At 55.8% G+C, this 20,770-nt stretch overlaps 1 protein-coding gene across 5 annotated transcripts; it reads left to right on the top strand.

Annotated features, from left to right (window-relative positions):
* The first annotated feature begins 2,983 nt into the window (after positions 1-2,983).
* Positions 2,984-18,993, top strand: MIER2 (MIER family member 2). Of its 5 annotated transcripts, XM_027472565.3 has the most exons (14): positions 3,015-3,075; positions 5,801-5,929; positions 6,498-6,585; positions 7,140-7,291; positions 8,034-8,159; positions 8,813-8,936; positions 9,587-9,696; positions 10,371-10,440; positions 12,072-12,223; positions 12,972-13,053; positions 13,151-13,245; positions 14,046-14,173; positions 15,151-15,287; positions 15,858-18,993. In XM_027472565.3, exons 4-14 carry the CDS (start codon positions 7,148-7,150, stop codon positions 16,331-16,333), a joined length of 1,644 nt encoding a protein of 547 aa, XP_027328366.1. In that variant the 5' UTR covers positions 3,015-3,075; positions 5,801-5,929; positions 6,498-6,585; positions 7,140-7,147; the 3' UTR covers positions 16,334-18,993. The 5 variants fall into 5 exon arrangements, with proteins under 5 accessions (XP_027328365.3, XP_027328364.1, XP_027328366.1 ...); XM_027472564.3 differs by lacking the exon at positions 5,801-5,929 and having other exon boundaries at positions 2,984-3,075; positions 14,046-14,149; XM_027472563.3 differs by lacking the exon at positions 5,801-5,929 and having other exon boundaries at positions 2,984-3,075.
* The last annotated feature ends 1,777 nt before the right edge of the window (positions 18,994-20,770 follow it).

The raw sequence follows: 20,770 nt of genomic DNA, 5'->3' as shown, positions 1-20,770 counted from the left end.
CCTCGAGCTCCCAGCCAGCAGCAGGCCAGGATCTGGCTGCTATTGGCAGAGGGTCCTGTGCCCATCCCAACCCCTAGCCCCCCTCTTCAGCCCAAGCCCCCCGACAGTGCAGGTGGCTGTCCATCCATCCTCCAGCGTCCCAAGGCAGGCAGGCAGACGGATTGACCACAGCTGGGAGCAGAGCTGCCCCAAGCAGGGCCAGAGCTGGGGGCAGTGGGGAGGTGGGGGGGTGGCTGCGCCCCCCCCCCCGCAGAGCAGAGGCCGGCAGGGCTCCAGCAGGGCTCCAGCAGGGCTCCAGCAGGGCTCCCATCACTGCTCCTGGAGCTAATGCAACGGGCGTCTCGAGGCCGCAGCCGCCGCGGGCGATGGGCCATAATTGGGTTTCAGCTGCGAGATGGATGGGGCCGGGCTGCCAGCGGAGCGGGAGGAAGAGGAGGGGGCAGGGTTGTGCTGGGGGCAGCCCCCCCCGCCACCCGCTGCCCCTCTGCAGGCTGCCACCAGCCCTGGTCCCGCTTTCACTTCACGGGGCGTTGGGGACAGGCAAGTGCACGGGTGTCCTGGGGGGCAGGGCCCCCCTCCACTGCCCCCAGACACCAGCGGGTCTCTGCGCCCTTGCTGGCATGGCCGGAGCTTCTTGCCAGCCTTGTCGCCACCTCCTTTCTTCAGAGACAGGTTTGGGGCCAGATCCTGCTCGCTGGAGCCCAGAGGATGCTCACAGCCCCCCGATGCTGCTGTGAGTAAAACCAGAGTGGGGGCTTGGAGGGTTTGGGTGCCTCCGCATCCCTGCACACCTCTCCACATCACCTCTGTGACCTGCAGCATTGCCTCTGTTCTCCTTTGCAGGAAGCAGTTGTGTTCGTTACCTGCACAGCCACGCCATGGGGGCAACCAGGTAGGGAAATCAGGGGGCAGGAGCTCGCCCCCCGCGTGTCTTTCCAGCAGAGGCACAGGGAGGCTGGGGCTGGCAGGGGCTGGGGGGCTGCGAGCCCCGGTGCTGGGGGGGGACTCTGCCCGCTTGGCCCTCCCTTGAGCTGTGCCTCGGGTGCTGCTGCCCTGGTCGGGGTGTGCAGGGAGAGGACCCACGCTGCACCCATCCTCGGGGTCCCTTCTGTCCTCCCTGCACCCCACTCGGGGCTGGCAGTGCCAGCAGTCCCCAGGTGCTGCAGGTTCCCCGAGTCCAAACGCTTGCCTGAAAGCCTAAATGAGGAGGTTCTTTGTGAGTAGCACAGCTCCATCTAGCATTCGTGACAACTGGTGCTCCTCTAAGGCTTAATTCCTAACTACTATTGCCAGAAGCGCAGAGAGCCTGAAGGCAGGCTGCAGCACCCTCCCTGGCTGTCCCACGCACCCCGCGGCGAGGCGCAGCGTCCCCTCTCCCAGGGCAGGGGCCAGGCCTCGCCCGTGTTCATACAGCTTTGTCCCACCAAAACTGCTTTTTGAACCCGTGTAAACTCTTCTACACCTACAACACCTTCAGGCCAAAATGTTCCTTTGCTGACATGTGAAGTGTGGAAGTATTTTCTTTGTCTCAGAGCTGCAGACCTCGCCTGAGAAGAAGCACGGCTCACAAGGCAGAGGAGGGCAAGGAGGGCACGGTCAGCTCTGCCTGGTTCTGCAGCCAAATCGCCCCTGGCTTCACCCAGCACCTCTTGCCCTCCGTTTTGCTGTCCTCGTCCGCAGAGCAGTAAACCTGGGTGCTGGGAGGTTCAAGGGCTCTGCAGCCTGGTGCCGTGGGCTGGTTGTGTGCCACTTTTGGGGTGCTGGCTGAAGGGGGAGTTACCGCACCTGCTAATTCTGAGGACAGAAATGAACGTCCTGGGCAAAGGAAGCGTTTAGAAGGGTTTTGCCATTCCCCCAGGCAAGCGCAGCCGCTTGGAGAGCGTCAGCCTGGCAGTTGTCATCACAGTCATTAAACAGAGCACCAGAAGCTGGCACTGACACGGATCCAGGTCACTGGAACTGTGCTTCTGGCATGGAGCTCGCGCACTGGGTGGCGCGGGGCAACTGCTGTGGAGTCAGGAGCAGTGTGCTGCAGAGAGCCCTTCCCTCCCACCTTCTGGGACAGTGCAGGGCCCTTCGCAAGGCTGAGGGAGAGCTGATGGCAGCACGAACTTGGGCTCGCACAGGAGCCTGCGGCCTCTCGCCTGTGTTGGGGACGGGGAGCACACGGGATGGGTGCGGGCAAGGGCCCCGCAGCAGGACCCGTACCAGGGGCACACGCGGCAGCTTCAGCCGCCTCGGAGCGGGGCTGCTTGAGCCTCACCTCCCCCCCTGGCCGAGCAGCAGGGCTGCTCCCAGAGAACATCGCAAACAGGCGGAGGGTCTGAGAGCTGCCCCAGAACAGCCCCAATTCCCCCGTCCTGACCCCAAGTCCGGGCTTCTCTGCCTTTTGTGGCGATGGCGCGTCCAGACGCGGTCTTAAGAGCCAGGCGGGAGGCAGCGAGCTCAGGGGAAAGCTCTCGGGGGGGCGAGGCTGCCGAGGCCGCTCTGCCCTGAGCACAGGCACGGAGCCGTGCGGGGCAGGGCGCTGCCCGGGGGCCCGGCCTCAGCGGCGGGAGCGGAGCCCAGCGCCAAGCGCCGGGTGCCCGGCGGGGACCCCCCCGGTGCAGCCCTGGGGTCGGCCGGGCCCGGCGGCTCCATCCCCGGGGCCGCCCGGTGCCACCGAGGCCGCGGGCCCGGCCCGGGGGGCGCTCGGTGCTGCGGCTCGGGGCCGGCCCAGCCGGGCGGCAGCTGCCCGAGCCTCCGGTCCGCGGCCTCGAACCAGAACCGAGCCGCGGGGCGCTGCGCCGAGCCCGGGGCGAGCGGCGGCTGCCACCGGGACCGGGACCGGGACCGTCACCGGGGGGCCGCCCCCGCAGCCAGGCCTGGGGCTCCCGGGAGGCGCCGCCGGCCCCGGCCCCGGCCCCGGCGCCCCCCGCCCCCTGACCCCCGCCCCCCGCCCCGCCGCGCCCCCGCCGCTCCCCCGCCCTCGCGGCGCCGCAGCCAATCAGCGGCCGCCGCCGCATCCGGGCCCCGCGGCTCCCCCGCCCCGCCCCCCCCCGCCGCCGCCGCCGCTCGCGCCCGGCCATGGCGGAGGTGAGCGCGGAGCCGCCGGGGGGGGGGAGCCGGGACCGGGACCGGGACCGGGACCGGAGCCGGAGCCGGGCCGGGGCCTTCTCGCTCCACCCGCGGCCGGCCGGGGCCCGGGGAGCGGCGCCGCGGAGGGCCCGGCGCTGGGCCCGGCGGGCTGGGGGGGGCTGCGGGGACGCCGCGGAGCCGCCGGGCGGGAGCGGGGCCGGGGCCGGGGCCGGGCGGGGCCGCACGGGCGGGGTCCGGCGGCAGAGAGCGGAGCCGCGGCCCCGGGGCTTTGGGGCGGGCGGGGCGGGGCGGGGGGTCCCGGGGGGGCGGCTCCGGGGGGACCGGGTCCCGCCTCCGCCCCCGGCACCGGCCTGCGGGGCCCGAGCGGGGCCCCTCCTGCCCCGGCCGTTGCGATCCCGCCCCCCCCCCTCCCGTGGCCGGGCACCCCCGAACCGGCCCCGCTGCTGCCCGCAGGGCCCCGCCGGGGGCGCGGGGAGCCCCCCGAGCACGGCTCCGTTTTCGGGGTGCTCCGCGGGCGGGGGCTCCCCTCTGCTCGCCTCAGCCCGGGGGTCCCGGGCGAGGTTGGGCCGCGGAGCCTTGGCCTCGTGAGCGGCGCAGGAGACCCCCCCCGCGTCCTGTCCTTCGCTGATTTTTTTGCTCTTTCAGGCGTGGGGGCTGCAGGACGAACCTTTCCGCACCTTTCTGCCCCTGCCTCTTCCCCCTGGCTCCAGCCGGGGCTCGCAGGACACGAATCTGTGTCATGTGGCACGGATGGGGCAAAGGAGTGAGGACAGCTTCACTCAGAGACCCTGATGCTCCTACCAAACTGGCTGAGGAGATCGCTGTAGCTGTTCAAACAGGAGGGCTGGGAAGGGAAACCCTCTCTCTTTTTCCTCGCTTTCTTGCGAGAGACGCTTCAGCCTGGAGGGCTTCGTGTGGCAGGGCTGGGACGCGGCCCTGGGCGTGCGAGGAGCTCGGGCCCTTCCTCCGCAGCGCTGCCCGAGGTGCGGCCGTCGCTGCGTCTCCTGTGCTCAAAGCTCGAGTCCAGAGCTGAGAAGGGAGAGCTGAACTCACCCGAAAGGCAAAGACAAGAGCGGGCAAACGGCCGACACCGGTGTAACTTCTGGGAGAGGAAAGTTGTGCGGGTGCCTGAGAAGCAGGGAGCGGAGGAAGGGAAGCAGCAGCAGGGAGCGCGTGGCTGCTCCCCGAGGCTGAGTGACCCGCAGACATGGAGGCGCTGCTCCCCAGCATCGGGGGCACCCTCCAGGTAACCGAATTCACTGCTGTGACCTCGTCTGAGAGCCCCCGTGGTGGGGGGACGCCCGGTAGCGCCTCCTCAGTGCTCCTGCTGTCCTTCCAACGCGTGCAGTGCTCTTGGCTTTCCCCTGCTCCTCTGCCTTGTCCGTCCCCGTCGCGGTCTTCTGGATTTGTGAATGATTTGGGGGTTGGTTCAGTGTCACACGTTTAAATTCGGGTGTACAAGTGGGCCGCTGTCTCTGTCTGCCACTTGTTTCTTCTTTCCTCGATGCAAACCCAGCAGCGCTGATGGCTTTGTGGTGCCTCTCAGCAGTTCCTGCTTGTCCTGGAGCTGTGGTGCTGCTCTGGGGAAATAAACTCCTGAGTAGTTCGGGGCTTGTTATCCCAGCGTCCTGGCTGTTAGTCCTCATTCCAGCACTGATCTTTGACACAAGATCTCATTGATGCTGAGGTGTTCTTGACATGTTCTCAAGCCAGCCCTTCCACGGCTGACAGTTTCGGCCTGTGTTTCCCCAGTCCGTAGCGTGCAGCCCCGTATCGATCCTGGCGGCAGGGAGGCGCGATCGATGTAGCGGTCGTGGTCTCAGGGAAGAGCTCTGCAGATCACTCGAGGCAAAAGGGAGGGCGCGTAATCCACACCCATGCCCTTTTCATGAAAATGGGATTATTTGCTTGGGAGGATTTCTCCAAGAGGGCTTTGTGTGTGGTCACATCCCAGCAGGGCCCAGAAGAGAGGCGCTGTCACCTCCTGAGGTGGGAATCCATCTCCTGGCGCGGCTGTCCCCACGGAGGTTGGCCGAGCCCTTTCCATCCTCATCTTTTGCTAGCCAGGAACTCCTCCTCCCTTCTCTTCTTGGCTCGTGTGGCTTTTGGGCTCCGTCTGCAGCCTGACGAGGTGGTCTCCAGAGGGGCTGTCCCGCTGCTAATGACCAGGCACCGGGGACGGTGAGTTAAAGCTCGCTTCAGCTGGGACTGGAGGCATCTCTTCAACATCTGGGAAGAGGAAGGAGCAAGAATTCCATGGCCGCTTTCAAGATCCTCGCCCTCCCTCCCTCTCTATCTCTTTCTCTCATGTGGGAGCATCTTCTGATGCCTTCCAGACCGGCGTCGTGGCAGTAATTACATCTCGCAACCAACCAGCTCTGAGTTGTTACAGAATTTGCAACGCGCGTTGAAACACCCGAAGGCACTAATTCAGAGCCCAAAGTCCAGGGTGGCTTTTTTGGTGTACACCTTGCTCTGTTGGTAGAGAATCCGTTGGGATTTGAACCTGTGCTGTATTTCCTTGAGTTCTCAGAGCCTCGTGCAGAAGCACTGGGGATGTCCTGGCTGCCCCTGCCTGAGAGGGGAGCAGCGGGAGGTGGCTGAGGGCCGTGAGGAGGTGTCAGTGCTGCCAGGGGGACCGGCGCTCGGAGCTCCTGCTGCAGTCAGAGGCTCTCGGTCAGCTCAGAGGCATTGCCTAATTACCTCCTTGCTCCCTACCTAGGCTGAACTTGATGAACAGCATTTCCAGCTGCATCAGCCCAAGGAGCTGCAGATGTTCGGGCTTGTTGTCCAGGCCTCAGCCCCTGTTGCTGCCTAAACTTCTGACCGAGCACCGCATGCCAGAAAGCAGGTGCCTCCTCTCGGTGTCTACCTGTCTCATCCTCTTTCCACCTCACCTCTGCTCCTTCCAGCCCCCCTCACTGCCCGCTCAGCTCTGAGTTTCCTTGCTGACCCCTCTGAGCCTCCTGGATGCGGCGAGGCACTGGGGGCAGCTGGCGTGCCGTTGATAAAAACGCGGTGTTCGAAGCAGCGAGGCATGGGTGTGCTTAGAATGATGGCTTAGGGTCAGAATCCTTCTTTTAGGTAAGATGTAAGCCGTAAAGACCTGCGGTCTTAAACTGGTGAAGGGATAAATTATTAGTGGAAAACTGAAGGTAAACTGGAAACGCTGCCACATGCGCTTAGAGACCGAGGGAAAGGTGATGATCCCCGAAGAGAGGAGCTGAGGGAGAGCTGTTAAATAAACCTGGCCAGAGCTCTTTTTGCACAGCGGTTTCCAGTGCTACCCTGTGTGGGTTTATTAACTTTTGCTTTGAAACTAAAGTAATTGCGTTTGCTGGAGGGGTTAAGCGGCTGGAGGTGCGTTACCCTTTAAAAATGGAGAGTTGTCTCAGCCATGTTCTTCTCTTTCCTTGAAGGCTTCGGTGGGCAGGCAGAGTCCGAGGGTGGTGCCGTACCCAGCCCACAGCCTGTGTCCTGGAGAGCCTGGCCTTCAGAGTGCCGCAGGTAAAGCCACGGTCTGTGCTTCTGTTCGTTGGTCTGGTTGCCAGAGGAAACAGGGCTCCTGTGCTCAGCCGGTCCATCCCCTCCCCTTCTCCTTCCGACTTGTTTGGAACCTGGTGGGTGGTTCCGATCACACTTGACAGGCAAGAAAAGTCTTAAAAATGCCAAAGCTCCCAGAAGCTCCCAATGCTGGTTCTCCCAGTAAATAGTAATTATCCTAAAAGTGCCTTGAGTCAGGGGAAAGCTGCAGTGTGCATTCGGATGTTGTCATATCAGGGAATCCAGTCAGGAGAGAACCACAAATACTCAGGAAACCTTCAGGTACATCTTTCAGTCAGTCATGGGGCTTGCAATGTAGGAGCCAGGCTTTGCAGCGCGGTGCTCACGGAATGACTTCTGCTGGTTGTGCTTCCCAGCCCCTCTCACTCCTTTCTGCCTGATCTCTTCCGCTGCCTTATCACGGCCGCACACGCACGAGGATGGGTCAGCCTGAGCTTTGTCACGTCTGAAGATTTGGTTCAGGAGGATCCAATACCCAACTTCTTTAATCCCTGCAGTTGTGTCAATGGGCTCGGCTGATCACCGACTGAACCTAGCAGAGATCCTGTCGCAGAACTATGGTGTACGGGAGGAAAGGGAAGAAGAGGAAGATACTCAGGAGAAACAGAAATCCTTAGAAGAGCTGGAGAAGAGTTTCAGTGCCTCTCAGGTAAAGGCGGGAGGGGAAGGGAAATTACCTGCTGGATTTTCTCGATTTCTTTGCCAGTGCTGGTACCATAGATCTTTGTGAGAAACTGTCTTGCTTGCTCTGACGGCTGTGTGCTCTGTTTCGCTCCACCCGTCAACAGGTCTTAGGTTTAAATTTGGGTAGCAAATGATTGGTTTGCCAGCCAGTGACAGCAGTAAATTTTGGAGACTTTGTCTGCCAGGTAGGTGCTCTGACCACGTGGGCTTCCTTCAGCCACCCTGCTGAAGAGCCATCAGCTGCCGGGTGATGTTCATTCTGCGGAGGTGATGGATGTGGTCCTCCAGTGGGTAGTCTTTGGGGAGGCCTCAGAGGAACACAAAGCACCTTCCTCACAGATTGTCTCTTCGGGTCTGGCACAAGAATAATGCAGTGACTTGCTGCAGCCCTTCTGTATAAATACAGTTCTGCTCTTTGGCAACTCTTCACCAGCATGAAACCTAGTATAAAAATAAACACATTCTAAGAATACCCTTGACTGTATTGGTTTGGGGTGGAAGTTCCAGGCTTGTCCATACCTTTAAGACCAGGCTGTGGTGGGTCCTGGTGGACATGCCTCCTTCATTGTGCAGCACTACCCAAGGCATTCAGAGCCCCCAGAAGAGCAGAGCTGCTTTGACTGCCTCTGCAGGTGTGTTGGCTGCAGCTGCTGTTGTACTCGGCGATTGTTCCATTCCTGATGAAGCTTTGTCTTCCTCTTGCTCAGAACAGTGAAATGCCATTTGAGGAGCTGCTTGCACTTTACGGCTATGAGGCATCTGATCCCATCTCTGAGCAGGACAGTGAGAGCAATGATATTACTCCAAATCTCCCAGATATGACTCTGGATAAGGTAAGAGCAGCTGTCAGCTCGGGTGTGTGCTGTTAGGCTGTGCTGTAGGGTGCTGAGCTGGCGGAGAGCTTCAGGTGTGTAGTAGCTCTCCCCAGTGGAGCTTGGAAAATGCCAGGGAAGGGCCTGCCTAGTTCTGGTGTCCCAGCGAGGGGGCAGAAATGTGAGTGTGCAGGGGATAGAGGAGACTGGGGGAAGGAGAGCTGTTTTGAAAAGGACGCAGTAAAAATCCTTTATGGAACGTAGGTAACAATTCTTTGCATGTAGGTGGGTCTGTGGATGGTCAGGGAAGGTTTGTGTCTTTCTTCTGAGCCAGCTGATGTAGAAAGTTGTTTCCTTATGGGATCTTTGAGCTCTGTACGCTGGGTGGGGGTCTACAGAAAAGGCCTTTTGCTCCTTCTCTCTCTGGCTTCCACAGGAAGCCATTCTCCTCTTGATGCTTATAGGAGTGCTTCTAGGGAGGATAATCCAGGGGTGGCAGGGAGTGCAAGGCAGAATCTGTCTTTGAAGAAGCTGTGGGAGGGTGAGGAGGACTGTGGATGTGGCCGCCCTTGGCCAGAAATGTTTTACTGTAGGCCTCACACACACCCACCCACCCCCTGCTTTTTTTTTTTTTTAATTTAAAATATTTTTCACTTTCTTGTTGTTGTTAAAAGGAACAAATAGCGAAGGATTTGCTTTCAGGGGAAGAAGAGGAGGAGACACAGTCTTCAGCTGATGATCTGACTCCATCCGTCACATCCCATGATGCGTCAGACCTATTCCCAAACCAGCCTGGCTGTATGTGTTGCTAATTTCTAAGTAATTGTTTTGTACTTAGATGTTTTGTGCAGGTTAGGGCAGGGACATATTTCTTTACTTTGTCACTAAGTTTCCTGAGTTACGTTTTTCCATGTTCTTTCTGGGGCTGCAAATAAACCTGAGTGCCAGTGGGTTCACCCAGCACCAGTTAGGACGTGAGAGAGTGTAGATGAGCAGGGGGATCAGGAGCAAATTGTCTTTAGCTGTAACTCACAACATTGGTAAGGTGAGAACTGTTTTGCTGCCTGTTGTAATTACAATCTGCTGGGTCTGACACCTCTACAAGTGAATACATTCGGTAGTGCTACTGGTCTGATACGTTGTGGCAGTTCCTAAACATCAGAATGTGCAGGAAGCCAGAGGGAATGGGAGACTTGGTATAAAGTGATCTTATTCCTTCTGCTGTCTTGCAAAATGAGGGAGTGTGAGTTCTCCAGGTTGGTTGGCACCACCTGCATGGCAAGTGTGCAAATTGTCTTATTTCCATTTTCTGCTTTTAAATATGGGTAAGTAGTCACTGAGGACCATGCTGAAAGTAACTTTAAGACAGAAAATAAAGGGATGGGAGGAACATAGAGCAGTAGGAATAAACCATTTCATGACAACAGATCTCTTCCTTTCCCACAAAGCAAACAACTTTCTTGCTGATGAAGACAAAGAGCCCTGTTCATCTCCATGTGCTTCCTCCATGGCTGAGGATTCAGAGGAGGACTCCATCCCATCCAACGAGTGTAAGAAGGTAAATGATCAGAGTGCATCCAGAAGGGGAGCTGAGGCAATGGGCCTGAATTTGGGGAAAGCATGACGCCAAAGCACTGTGCTATTTCCCCAAGAAGTTTTCTTTCTTTATCTTCCTTTTGCTCAGTCTTGCATTTTGTGGAAGGCAGTGGCAGACATGGGTTGCAAAGCGTATTTTTTATGTGATCTTGAAATCTGCATCTGAAACTATTTTCTGCTTCAGATATGGAAAATGCTGTTGTTGCCTTGGTAAATCAGAACTGCAATCCATAGCCCTGTAAAAGTGAATTGCTGTGCGATGTTCCCAGTGGGTTTTACTGAGGGGGAACCATCATATGAAAGAGAGGAGCAGACTTCCGAATTCATCCTGGTTATGAAGGTTGCAGGAGACCTTTAGTATTTCTTTATCTCCAGCTCTAGCTATTTGCTATATATCTTTAACATTAAAACTGTGTAAATACCTAAGGTCCCTAAAGTATGATCTGGTTGGTTGTAAATCTTTCCAGTTACCCTATAAAGTAAGTCAAGGCTCCTGAGAAGTAATGGTGACACTGGGGACTGCTGATATATGTTTGCCTCGTGGTGTCATAGCCCTTAAATCATGCGGTACACTTCATTGCCTATGCGGAGTGTGTTCCATTTCGATTTACTGACTTCTCTGTGATGGTGTTTCAGGAGATCATGGTTGGACCTCAGTACCAAGCCACTGTTCCCATCCTCCACTTGAACAGGCACAGTGAAAAAGGTAAGGCCACTTGCTTTACGTATCTTGTTTGGTTGTAGGGCTGCTGGCCTGGCCATTTGAAGGGGCTCAGTTCTCCAGTTCTGCTCTGCATGGCTAGGCTCTCACCTCTCAGTAATGACATCAAAATTTACAGCTGTACCTAGGCTAGCTTTTAAACTAGCTTATCTGAATTTGGCGAGTGACACAGCTACAGACACACAGTGAAGACTGGCTTGGTGGGATGACAGGTTTGGAGAAAGGGGGCTCAGCTGTAGCCAAAGAGGGAGATGCTCTAATTTGTTTTTCTTTGACATCTTCCTGAAGTAGAAAAAGTGTTTTTCATGTAGTACTCCCTGGAACTAATCAGTTCCAAATGTGATAGCGTGTCTGCAGAGTAGATAGAGTTGCCTTGATTTGCAGATTGTCTAATAACTAGTGTAATTCTGGCAGCAGCTTGTTGAACTTCTGAAGAAGATAGCTAACAGAAAACCACCTCTTTAAAAATGACTCATTTCCTCCCTAGTTCTTTTAACCTAGCAGACTAAGCAAATGATTTAAGGAGATAAAAGTTATCAGTTTTGCAGGTACCATTTCAGATTTTCTTGCTGTAGTTCTCAGAACTTTTTACTGTTACTTAATCAGGAAGTTTACGATACTCTCAGTACTTCTGTACTGAAGACCATGGATTTAGTGCCTGTTTCCCGTAGCCTGTACATTTGCATTAGAGCAAAATGAGAGGAAACTTGCAGTAGATCCAGATGGTGGTCTTCTGTGCCCTGTCTGTACTTCCTCTGATTTTACATGGCTAAGGAGTGGGTTCCTTTGCCTGTAGAAATACAAGAACAAGTAAATCCCATAGGGTGCTCATGTTATTATGACCCCAATAACCTCCCTGTGTCAAGGGGGTTGGAGTTAGGTGATCTTTAGGGTCCCTTCCAACACAAGCCATTCTATGGTTATCTGAATAGAAAAATCACTGTATTTCTGATTATTTTTATTGCAGAATCTCTTCTTGCTTTCCTCTGTGCTGCAATTTTACTTAACCCTCTGTCTGCATGGTTGTGTGCTTTGTTCTCATGGACCAAGAGCAAGAACCACTCAGTGCTGCAGTGTGCTGCTGCTGTTTTGTCCAGGTGGAGCAGCTCAGAGGAACGTGACAGCCTTGCAGATGCTTAGTTTTGTGCTTAGGACAGAGGGGGTCTTGAGCCTAGGCCAGGCTTGTAGCTCAAAGCTGCCTTTGCTTCCTAGTCCTTTTGTTTACTATATGTGGGAAAACACACCTTAGAACATGGGGTTTTTAAGTTGCCACGATTGATGAATCAAAGCAACAGCCTTTGAGAGCATGGTAACAAAAAACTTGTCAGCCAACCCTCTGAAGAAGCGGAAACCAGACGAGCCTTTGCCTAGGGCTCTAAAAGAGGTATAAGCAGCAGTAAGCTTATCTGCCTCCAAAATCAGGAGGGGAAAATGCAGCACCTTCACACAGATGCTCGTCATCCCTAGTGCCAGGTTAGGAGTCCAAGCAAAGATTTTCTCCCTTCTTCTGCCTCTGCCAGGCCCAGACACGCAGAGCATTTCTTAAAAGCAGTGGGATTCTCTGATTAGCTTATTTTTTTGTTTGTTTGTTTGTTTGTTTGTTTTTTTTCTGTTAGCCTATGAAAATGAAGATCAGCTGCTTTGGGACCCAAATATCCTTCCTGAGAGAGAGGTTGAAGAGTTCCTATATTGTGCAGTGAAGCGGCGGTGGGATGAGCTGTCTAGCAGCAGCCTGCCAGAAGGAGAGATGGTGAAGGACAACGAACAGGTAAAATCTCGCAGCCAGAGATATTAGAACGATGCTGGTGTAGTGGTGCAGCACTTCCTTCAGAGATCTTGAATGAGACCCACTTGAAAAGAGACTGGGATCTAACTTTTGTGATCCTCTGCTCCTGCTTCATGGATAAGTGAGAGTGCCTCCCAAATGGAGTCTGAGGGTCTTCACTCTGCTTTTGGGAAGACAGGAAATGGCTGCAGTGGGTCAGACCCTGCCGAGCTTAGTACTTGCCTTCTAAAGCTGTTTGTGGAAGGCATCTGTGGATGCTTGTGGAAAATGTGTAATGGGCAGGGCAAGTAAAGGACAGTTAGCTTTGACTGTATTGTCTTGGTATCCCAAAATCTCTGAGACAGAGCTTGCAGGAGGACAATTTTGGATCTGTTCTCTATAAAATTCTCTGTCGTCTTTTGAAGGCGGCAGAAGATCAAACATCTAACTAAGAAACCAGAGCAGTTGTGTTTCCTCTAAGGTAGGCAGGTCAGATTCTCACAATAAGCCCAGTATCTGCAGAAACACGGGAGCACACCTGTAATCCCTCGAGTTGCTGGTAGAACTGCATCGTTTCGGTCCTAGGGTTTGTAATGCAGTTCTGTGAAAAATGGAATGATGTATGCTGGCTGCCACGCTAGGTTAGTGGAAAAGTGGCTCCTGGGAAAAATAAGTTTCACAAGACAAACATGAGTCATGCAGAGGTCTGCTTGCGGTGTGTTGCTGTCAGTCACTTTCTTTTGTTTTCTAGGCATTGTATGAACTGGTTAAATGCAATTTCAATGCAGAAGAGGCATTACGGAGGTTACGGTTCAATGTGAAAGTTATCAGAGGTGAGAACCCCTATGTCTGGATTCCGCTCCGAACACTGAGGCACGTGTAACTCCTCCAGATTCTGTATGCTTCCTCCAATCCCTCTTTCTGCTGTAGATGAGCTTTGTGCCTGGAGTGAGGAAGAATGTAGAAATTTTGAACATGGCTACAGGGTCCATGGGAAAAACTTTCATCTTATCCAAGCAAACAAGGTAAGAATGTTCACCCCTGCGTCACACTAAGACAAAGGGAACGAGGCAGGTGCATTTGCACCAGAAGTGTATTTTGAGCCTTGGCTGATGCAGGAAGTTCAGGACTGCTGAGTTCCAATCCCAGGCTTTGTGTTGACTCATGCTAGCAGGTGATGGGCTGTTCACTGCCCTGCTCTGCCTTATTTTCCAGGTGGGAGAAGTCACAAACAACACTGACCTGCATGAGTGATGTCAGTTAATTACTGATTAGCCCTTTCTGGAGTCTCAAAAGTTCTTTCCAAACTCTCAGCCCTTGCAGTACTTCTGTGAATGAGTGAGTTGAGCATGTGGATGTTTTGTAAAGTCCCCTGGGGTCCTCTAGAATGAAAGATGCTGTCGTAGGGAGAACTGGGCCCCAGGACATGCTGCTATGCTGGGAGTTGGCAGAACCAGAGAGTCCAGTCCTACCACTGATTCACTGTGGGCATGTTGACACTGGCCAGTGAAAATGGATGCAGGTTTGCTCTCTTGGTGTTAAGCGTGCTGCTGGAAGTGCAGGAAGGTCCTGCATGAATGTACTGTGTGTGAACCCACACCGGGGTCTGCGAGAACAATTGTGCACCATGGGGAGTTACTCCTCTGGCCGGTTACCGCCTCGGAAATCTCGGTATCTGCTTCTGTTCTGCAGTGCAGATGTGTCCATAGCAATGTAAATCGCTGTAATGCACTTCACTTGCTGTGCTGATAAAATGGGTGAATAACCCTTGCTCCACAAAGCGCGTCTGGATGCGTGGTGCTCTGACTGTGGTGTTTCTCCTCAGGTCCGCACCCGGTCAGTGGGCGAGTGCGTGGAGTATTACTACATGTGGAAAAAGTCAGAGCGCTATGAGTACTTCACTCAGCAGACTCGTTTAGGAAGGAAGAAGTACGTCCTCCACCCTGGAGCCACGTGCGTGGAATATTCTCACACTAAAATTAGTAATATTAACCTCCCAGTGAAGATCCTGGCTGCAAAGCACCTCTACTTTAAAGGCGGCGCTTTCTGCTCTAGGTTTCTTGGGTGGGAGCATGCAGAGGTTCATGGGGTGTTCTCGGAGCACAATGCACGGTTAGCGTGGGAGGGGACAGTTAAGCAGTTATTTGCTTGGATGTGGACTTTCTTGTGTCAGAAAATAGTGTTTTCTTTCAGATAAATGCGTTCACAAGAAAGATTAAGGCTATGGTCAGGGATTCAGGGCTGATCTTAAAGTAATTCAGTCGGATGCAATTTTGGGAAGGGATTTTTTTACATACAAAAATACCCTGTTTCTGATTATTGGAGAATTAATTTCTTTCCCTGCAAATAACCTTCGAGGCAAATTCTTCGCTTTGAAATATATGTTAATTACAGCAAATACTTTTCAAAAAGGTTGAAACTGAAATGTTTTAAGAGGTCAAAATGAAATATTTAAGTTGGATCAATTAAAAATATTAGCTGTTAGAGCTTGAAAAATGTTTAAGTCTTAGCTTCTTTTTTCTGACTCAAGACAGGAAAATACCTGAAATCTCAAATTTCCCCACGGTAGAAAATATTTTTTTTGTCTCTTGCTCTTTGCTGGCATGCTGACATTGTCACAACCCAGTGCAATCATCCCATGAAGCTGGCTGCTCCCTGCGGAGAGTATTTGGCCATTTGTTTTGTTATGGGAGAGTCAGAGAGCCGGGGGGCAGAGCTCTGTGTTTGGGAAGCTTCACAGCCCGTTCTGGTTTGATGTGGGCTGGTCTCAGGCACCCCGACTTAACCGTGGGTATGGACGTTCCTCCTCGTGAGGCCTCTACAGCCCTGCTGCTTTATTTGTTGGTGGGTTTTAATCCCAGTCACTGTTTCTCCTGCCTGTATCTTTCTGCCCAGCGGGTGGTCACAGCTCTGTCTGTCTTTCCCCACAGGGATTATGCCGACAATGACTTGGATGGGGGTGAGGTAGAAAACGCCAGTCGTTCTCGGAGCTCCCCACCGATTCCCTCTGCCACCAGCTGCCTGGACTCCCACTTTGGCCAAGATCAGCTAGCAATTGAGAGCACAGGTAACTGCCTTCTCTTCTGTCTGCCACGGGGACAGCTCCCCTCCCTCCGTCATCAGCACAGACCCTCCTTTGCCTTTCTCGTGTTGCTGTTATCCAGCCGCTGCTCTTCTCCCTGCCCCTTGCCGGTGTGCTCCCTTCCTGCCCTGAGTCAAACGCCAGCCCCGGGCAGTGTGGTGGAGGTAAAGGAGGGTTGCCTGTCCCTGCGCTGAGCAGTACCGGCTCCTTTAGGGTTGGTCCTGCTTCAGATGTGGAGGGACAGCATAAGTCACTCCCAAAGCAAGAGAATTTGTGTGAGCTTTGGGTACCGGAGGCAGGCAGTTGCTTTCAGTGCACCTGCCTTAATTAGCAGACACTGGCACATCCTCCAGAGGGGGATTTAAAGCACCAGAAGTCAGTCTGTGCCTGTTAGCTGCCATCAGAGAGAGGTGTTCTGGTTAGGTGGGATTGAGCTGGATTCTGGTTTTTATACGTTATGGACTGACTCTAGTTTTATTTCACTTGCTGCCTCCCCCCCTTTCTTCCTCCCTGTCTGTCCATCGTCCGTGCACCTCCCTCCTCTGTGGTGCGCAGAGCCTCTGAGCGTGGAGAGCACAGCCTGCAGCCTGGGCAGCATGAGCGAGTCGGGGCAGGGCTATGAGTGCAGTACTCCTTCGGAGACGAATTGTTCCTTCGACCCCGCCGAGGAGACCTCCTCAGGCACGCTCTCGGCTTCCTGCACACGGCATCCTGTCACCCCCTCCGACACGGGGCTCTACGCTTTGCCGCCGGCAGGACCAGGACTAGCAGAGAAGCAGGAGACGTTGCAAAGCTCTGGTGAGACGATAACCATGGACTTCACTCTCCCTGCAGACATTAATGAGGGCTTACCTTTAATTGCTGGCCCTGTGGATTTGGACAGAGACACAGAGGCAGTGGTGGCCCCTGCGCAAGTGTCCTTATCGGTCACAGATTTTGGCCTCATTGGCATTGGAGATGTAAATAGTTTTCTGACTGCTCATCAGGCCTGCCCAGCACCCGTGGCTCGGTCAGAGCCCTTGTCACAGTGAGAGTCTTCAGTCACAAACCTGTCACAAATCCACCAAGGACTTTGACCTGACTGAGTGAAATCCTGGAACTTCCACTGTTCTCTAGGGACAGTATGGAGCTGTTGGTCAGAATCCGTCTTTCCATCCTCCTTGGTCCAAGGCTACAGTGAAACCAAACACGTTTCTGCTCCAGCATGTTCCGACACAATCACACAAAGCTGGTGGCCAGCTTGGGTGAGGGGGGAGGCCCACGGCCCCCCGTTTTGTTGACCGTGTGTCACCCCAGGTCTTGCCAGGCTGTTGGGAGAGTCCCTGCCCCCAGGACCAGGGAGGTGTCCTCTGGCTCCAGTGCAACGGTCTGAGTGCAAAAATGTGTTGAGAACAGGGATGTGTCGCAGGCACTTTGGGGCTGGGGCAGAGGATGCAGTCTGGAGGTCCAAGGGCTTAGGAAGTCAGCATGGAGCACAGTCTGCCTGGGCTGCAGGGCTGCTCACCAGTGGAGACGGGCATGGCGACGCCAAAGGAAGGTGAGGAGCCGTGGCTGTTCACCCGCACGGTGTGCTGCAGTAGCAGTCCTTCTCCCCAGGCCCCTTCTCACAGCTGTCCTGCGCTCCCGAGCTGAGGACCGTAACAGGCGCTCGCAGTCCTGCCTTCAGACCTCCCGGGGCTGAGCGTTGCTCCCTGCCCACGCTGCTGCCAGCAGTGGGGTGTCGCCTGTTCCAGTCCTTTGGCTGAAGCTTCGGGTCTCGGAAGGGGCGCTGTGCGGTGCGGCAGTGCTGTGCATGCTGAAGCCCGTCCCGCCTTCCCTTGGGGTGCTCTGCCATGAACTGGGCCAGGGAGATCTGGAGCTGGGAGTCGAGGCGGTGCTAGACCCAAAGTGATGTTGGCCTTCAGTGCTGCACTGCTGCCCCCTTTGTTCTTGGCGGTGAATAACTCGATCGTTTCTGGCCCTGCTGCACTTCAGGAGGGCGAAACGCAGCGGCCACCTCTGTAACGCCTCAGCTCCTTCCAAACAATTCACTAGCTGGGGAAGGAGGAGGAGCTGGACGCAGGAAGAGAGGGCCAGAAGGGGATGGTGATCGCTGAGCTGACCCTTGCTTTGTTGGGTGCCTGAAGCTAGAACTGTGGAAGTGGAGAAGCAGCAGCTGCCACTGGGCAGGTGTTGGGAAGGGGCAGCCGCTGCCTGACCTCCCCAGGTGATGTGCGTGCTGGCAGGAGGGCGCTTCCAGCCCGTGTCTCCCCGGAGTCACCACAGCAGGGCCGTGCCTCCTCCCTAGCGCTGCGCACGCTGCGGGCACCTCAGCTCCCCGGGCACCCCGCGTCAGACACCGCCGCTAGCGCTGAGAGGCAGGCAGCAGAGCGTGCCCAGCGCAGCCCTGCCCCTTCCCACCTGCCTCCGTTCTTCTAAAACGTCGCCAAAAATCTCTCTCTTCTGAGAGAAACGTGTGTCCCTGCTGCCAGTGGCGTTCTGAGGAGGGGACGAGGGTCGGCACCGAGGCGGCCAGCGGCTGCGCAGAGCTGTGCTGGCTCAGAGGAGCGGCTGTGGGTGCGCTGAGTTGGAGCTGGGCTGCGTCCCGCTGATGTGCCAGGTCTGGGGCTCGTCACTGGCTTATGTCCACGTGTTCTCATTCCCTTTTTCCATGCAGGGAACACTGCTGACTTGCTGGGCAGGGCTCTAACGCAGATGTTCCCTTCCTCCAGCCATTTTCTCTGCTTGGGAAGGGTTCGGGTTGAGTCTTTTTGCTTAATTTGGTAAAGGTCTTCAGGCACTGATCCTGCAGCTGCTTCTGTGGATTTGGAAGATGAGTAAAGGCATCAGCCTGGGACCCCCTTTTACCCGGCCCAGCGAGGTTGTGCTCACTCCTGCAGCAGGGGCTTGGAGACAGCACCGGACAGCTTCATGGGGTAGCTTAGGATCAGACCTCATCTCCCCCTTTCAGGCCCCAGACCCATTTGCCTACGTGAGTGGGGTGGGTGCTTGTTTCGGTCCCCAGCCAGCCCTGCGAGGAGCCACCGAGCTCCAGACACCGCTCTCGTGGCCAGGTGTTGCTCTGTGAAACGTGCTGTAGAATGGAGGTCTCACCTCTGGCTGCTCCCAGCTGCTGGAAACAGAAAGCAAACACAAGTGCCCGCTCCATAGTGGAACTTCCCAGGCCGTGATTCCCCTTTTCTGGGGGAGAGAGGAAGCTGCTTGGCTGGAAGGGGAGGAGGTGGCAGGGTGAGAGCATCTGCAGCCCTCCCAGGGAGGGTCAGGCCTTGGCGTCTCCTCTCCATCAGCCAAGAATGTTCTTAGTTTTTCCTGAAACCATTTTTCTTTGGTTTGTTTCAAGCCCCAGTGAAGGGAGAGGAGAGGCTGGAGGAGGCAGAAATGTCTCTTATTTATATTATTCAGTGTTGTTTACAGATTCGCATGGGGTCTTTCAACATGAGCGCAGCGCTTTTCCCACATAACTGTAAGGGAGAGGGGTGAAAAGGGCTGGGGCAGGGCGGGGAGTCACGGGGGGAGGTTTGGTTTTGGTTTTCTTGGGGTTTTCTTTTTCCTTCTTACAAAGCACATTCACTTTGAGACGCTCCCAATGCTGGACTCGTCCCCTCACCCTCAAGCCCTACACTGTGAAGTGATACTGCCTTGAAGACCCCTCGCCGTTATTTATTTAATTAAAAACCTAATTTGAAAGCAAGCAGGAAGCCTGTCTTGGTTTTGGAGACTGAGGTGCCACAGCCCTGAATGTTGGGGTGGCAGAGGTGGGGGGGGTCCTGGCCTTTTCCATCTCTCTGCCCCAGCTGAGTGCTCCGGTGCCCCACAGGCAGGGTCTGGGGGAGTGCCAGTGCCCCAGCTCCGTGGCACGGTGCTCCCGTGGCAGGGGCCCAGTGGCCGTGCTCCTGTCCCGGTGGGCTCGGGGTGCTCCCTCCTTCCTTCCTGTGCCTACACCAGGGCTGCCCTCGCAAATGGGGAGGAAGCCCAGCTTCCTTGGCTGAATTTACCTTCCCAGTGCTGCGTGTGGAGGTGTTGAGGTGTTCGCTGCTCTTACAGGTGCCCTGGCTCTGCAAACGGCAGCGCTGGGACAGCCCCGTGGTGGCAGGGCCGGGAGGCAGGCGTCCGTCCGCGTCTCACCGGCCTCGGCCAGGAATAACATCCTGGAGGCGAGGGAAGCGTTTCTGCAGGAAGGTTCATTCCTCACTACAAAGCCCCTCTGTTTTGTCAGAAACCTCTCAAACTTCCCCAGCTCCTGTGCCCGTTGCTGTCAGCCCCGTGGTCAGCACAGATTGCTCCAAAACCAGAAGCAGGAGGTGGGCAGCAGCCGCAGGCAGTGCTGGGGAGGGACCCCGGGACCCGCCGGGACCCCCTGGCACCTGCAGCACTGCCCTGCCCGTGCCAGGCCCGGTAACGTCGGCTCTCGTCTTCTGTCCCACAGCCTGGAGCAGGAAGGGGGCTCGGCCCTCTCTCCTTCTCCGGTCTCCTCCCCCTGCCCAGCTGAGAGCTGGCAGCAGAGGGGCACCCCGCTCTGCTCGCCAGGCCCCGTGCGCCGCAGCCCTCCCGGCAGCGCAGCCTCAAGCGCAGCCCCCGCCTGCAGCGGGGCGACGAGAGCGAGAGTCAGCAGAGAGACTGCAGGGCACCTACGGAAACGCTTCTCCCTCCTGGAAATTCTGGATCTGGGTCAGATTTGATCCTGTATTTATTACAGAAACACACACATGCAAGTCTGCTTTTCTGAATGGAGACTTCGACTGTCTTGAAGTTTCTGGACTTGTCAGGAGAGGTTCCTGCTTTCTGCCATGAGCTTGGGCACGCATGCTGGTGACAGCAGCGGCTTCATGGACATGCCTTTTGTATTTTTTTGCCTGTCCTTCAAAAACAGGAAAAATAGTGTTCTGTGTTTCCTCTGGGCTGCCCACCTCAGTAGTTCAGGGAAAGGCTTCCCAGCTGGGGGCTGGGGTGAACACCTCCAGGACAGGTGGGAGATGTGGGCGCCTGCTTGGTTTTTGGGAGCAATCCCCAGTGAACAGTCAGCACGACACACGGCTCCGCTAAGAGCTCCAGCCAGAGCCTGATCTTTAATTACTGTGACGAAGAGCAGCTCAATCACTGCTGCCAGTGGAAAGCAAATTAAGAAGACCCAAAAGACTGAGCAGACCTCAGCAGCCCTGGTGGACGGACCACAGCCGTGGTGTAGAAATCCCCACCCGCTGCTGCAGGGAGATGTCCCACAGCCTGTGGCTGTGACCTGCCCCCGGGGCAGGGAGCCCAGCACCCCACTGCTCCCGGTGGGCGCAGCCGCTTCACCGGTGGGACTTTGGATGCCACGTGTCAGCCGGGCATCGTCCGCAGGTGGAGCAAGCGGCACGCTGCCGCCACACGCCCAGGCCAGGGCACCTTCCCTTTGCTCACCCCATGAACGCCCTGGGGAAGGCTGGGGAGGGCTGGGGGGGGCAGCAGTGACCTTTCCAGGGGGGTCA

This window comes from Anas platyrhynchos, chromosome 29 (genome assembly GCF_047663525.1).
Source record: "Anas platyrhynchos isolate ZD024472 breed Pekin duck chromosome 29, IASCAAS_PekinDuck_T2T, whole genome shotgun sequence".
NCBI lineage: Eukaryota > Metazoa > Chordata > Aves > Anseriformes > Anatidae > Anas > Anas platyrhynchos.
This window is presented reverse-complemented; position numbering and strand designations above follow the sequence as displayed.

What these genes read in the sequence shown, in the direction of transcription:
- MIER2 (XM_027472563.3), top strand. An exon ending in GAACAGGCACAGTGAAAAAG is followed by an intron (nt 10,441 to 12,071) that starts GTAAGGCCACTT and finishes TTTTTCTGTTAG; the next exon opens with CCTATGAAAATGAAGATCAG. An exon ending in CAATGTGAAAGTTATCAGAG is followed by an intron (nt 13,054 to 13,150) that starts GTGAGAACCCCT and finishes TTTCTGCTGTAG; the next exon opens with ATGAGCTTTGTGCCTGGAGT.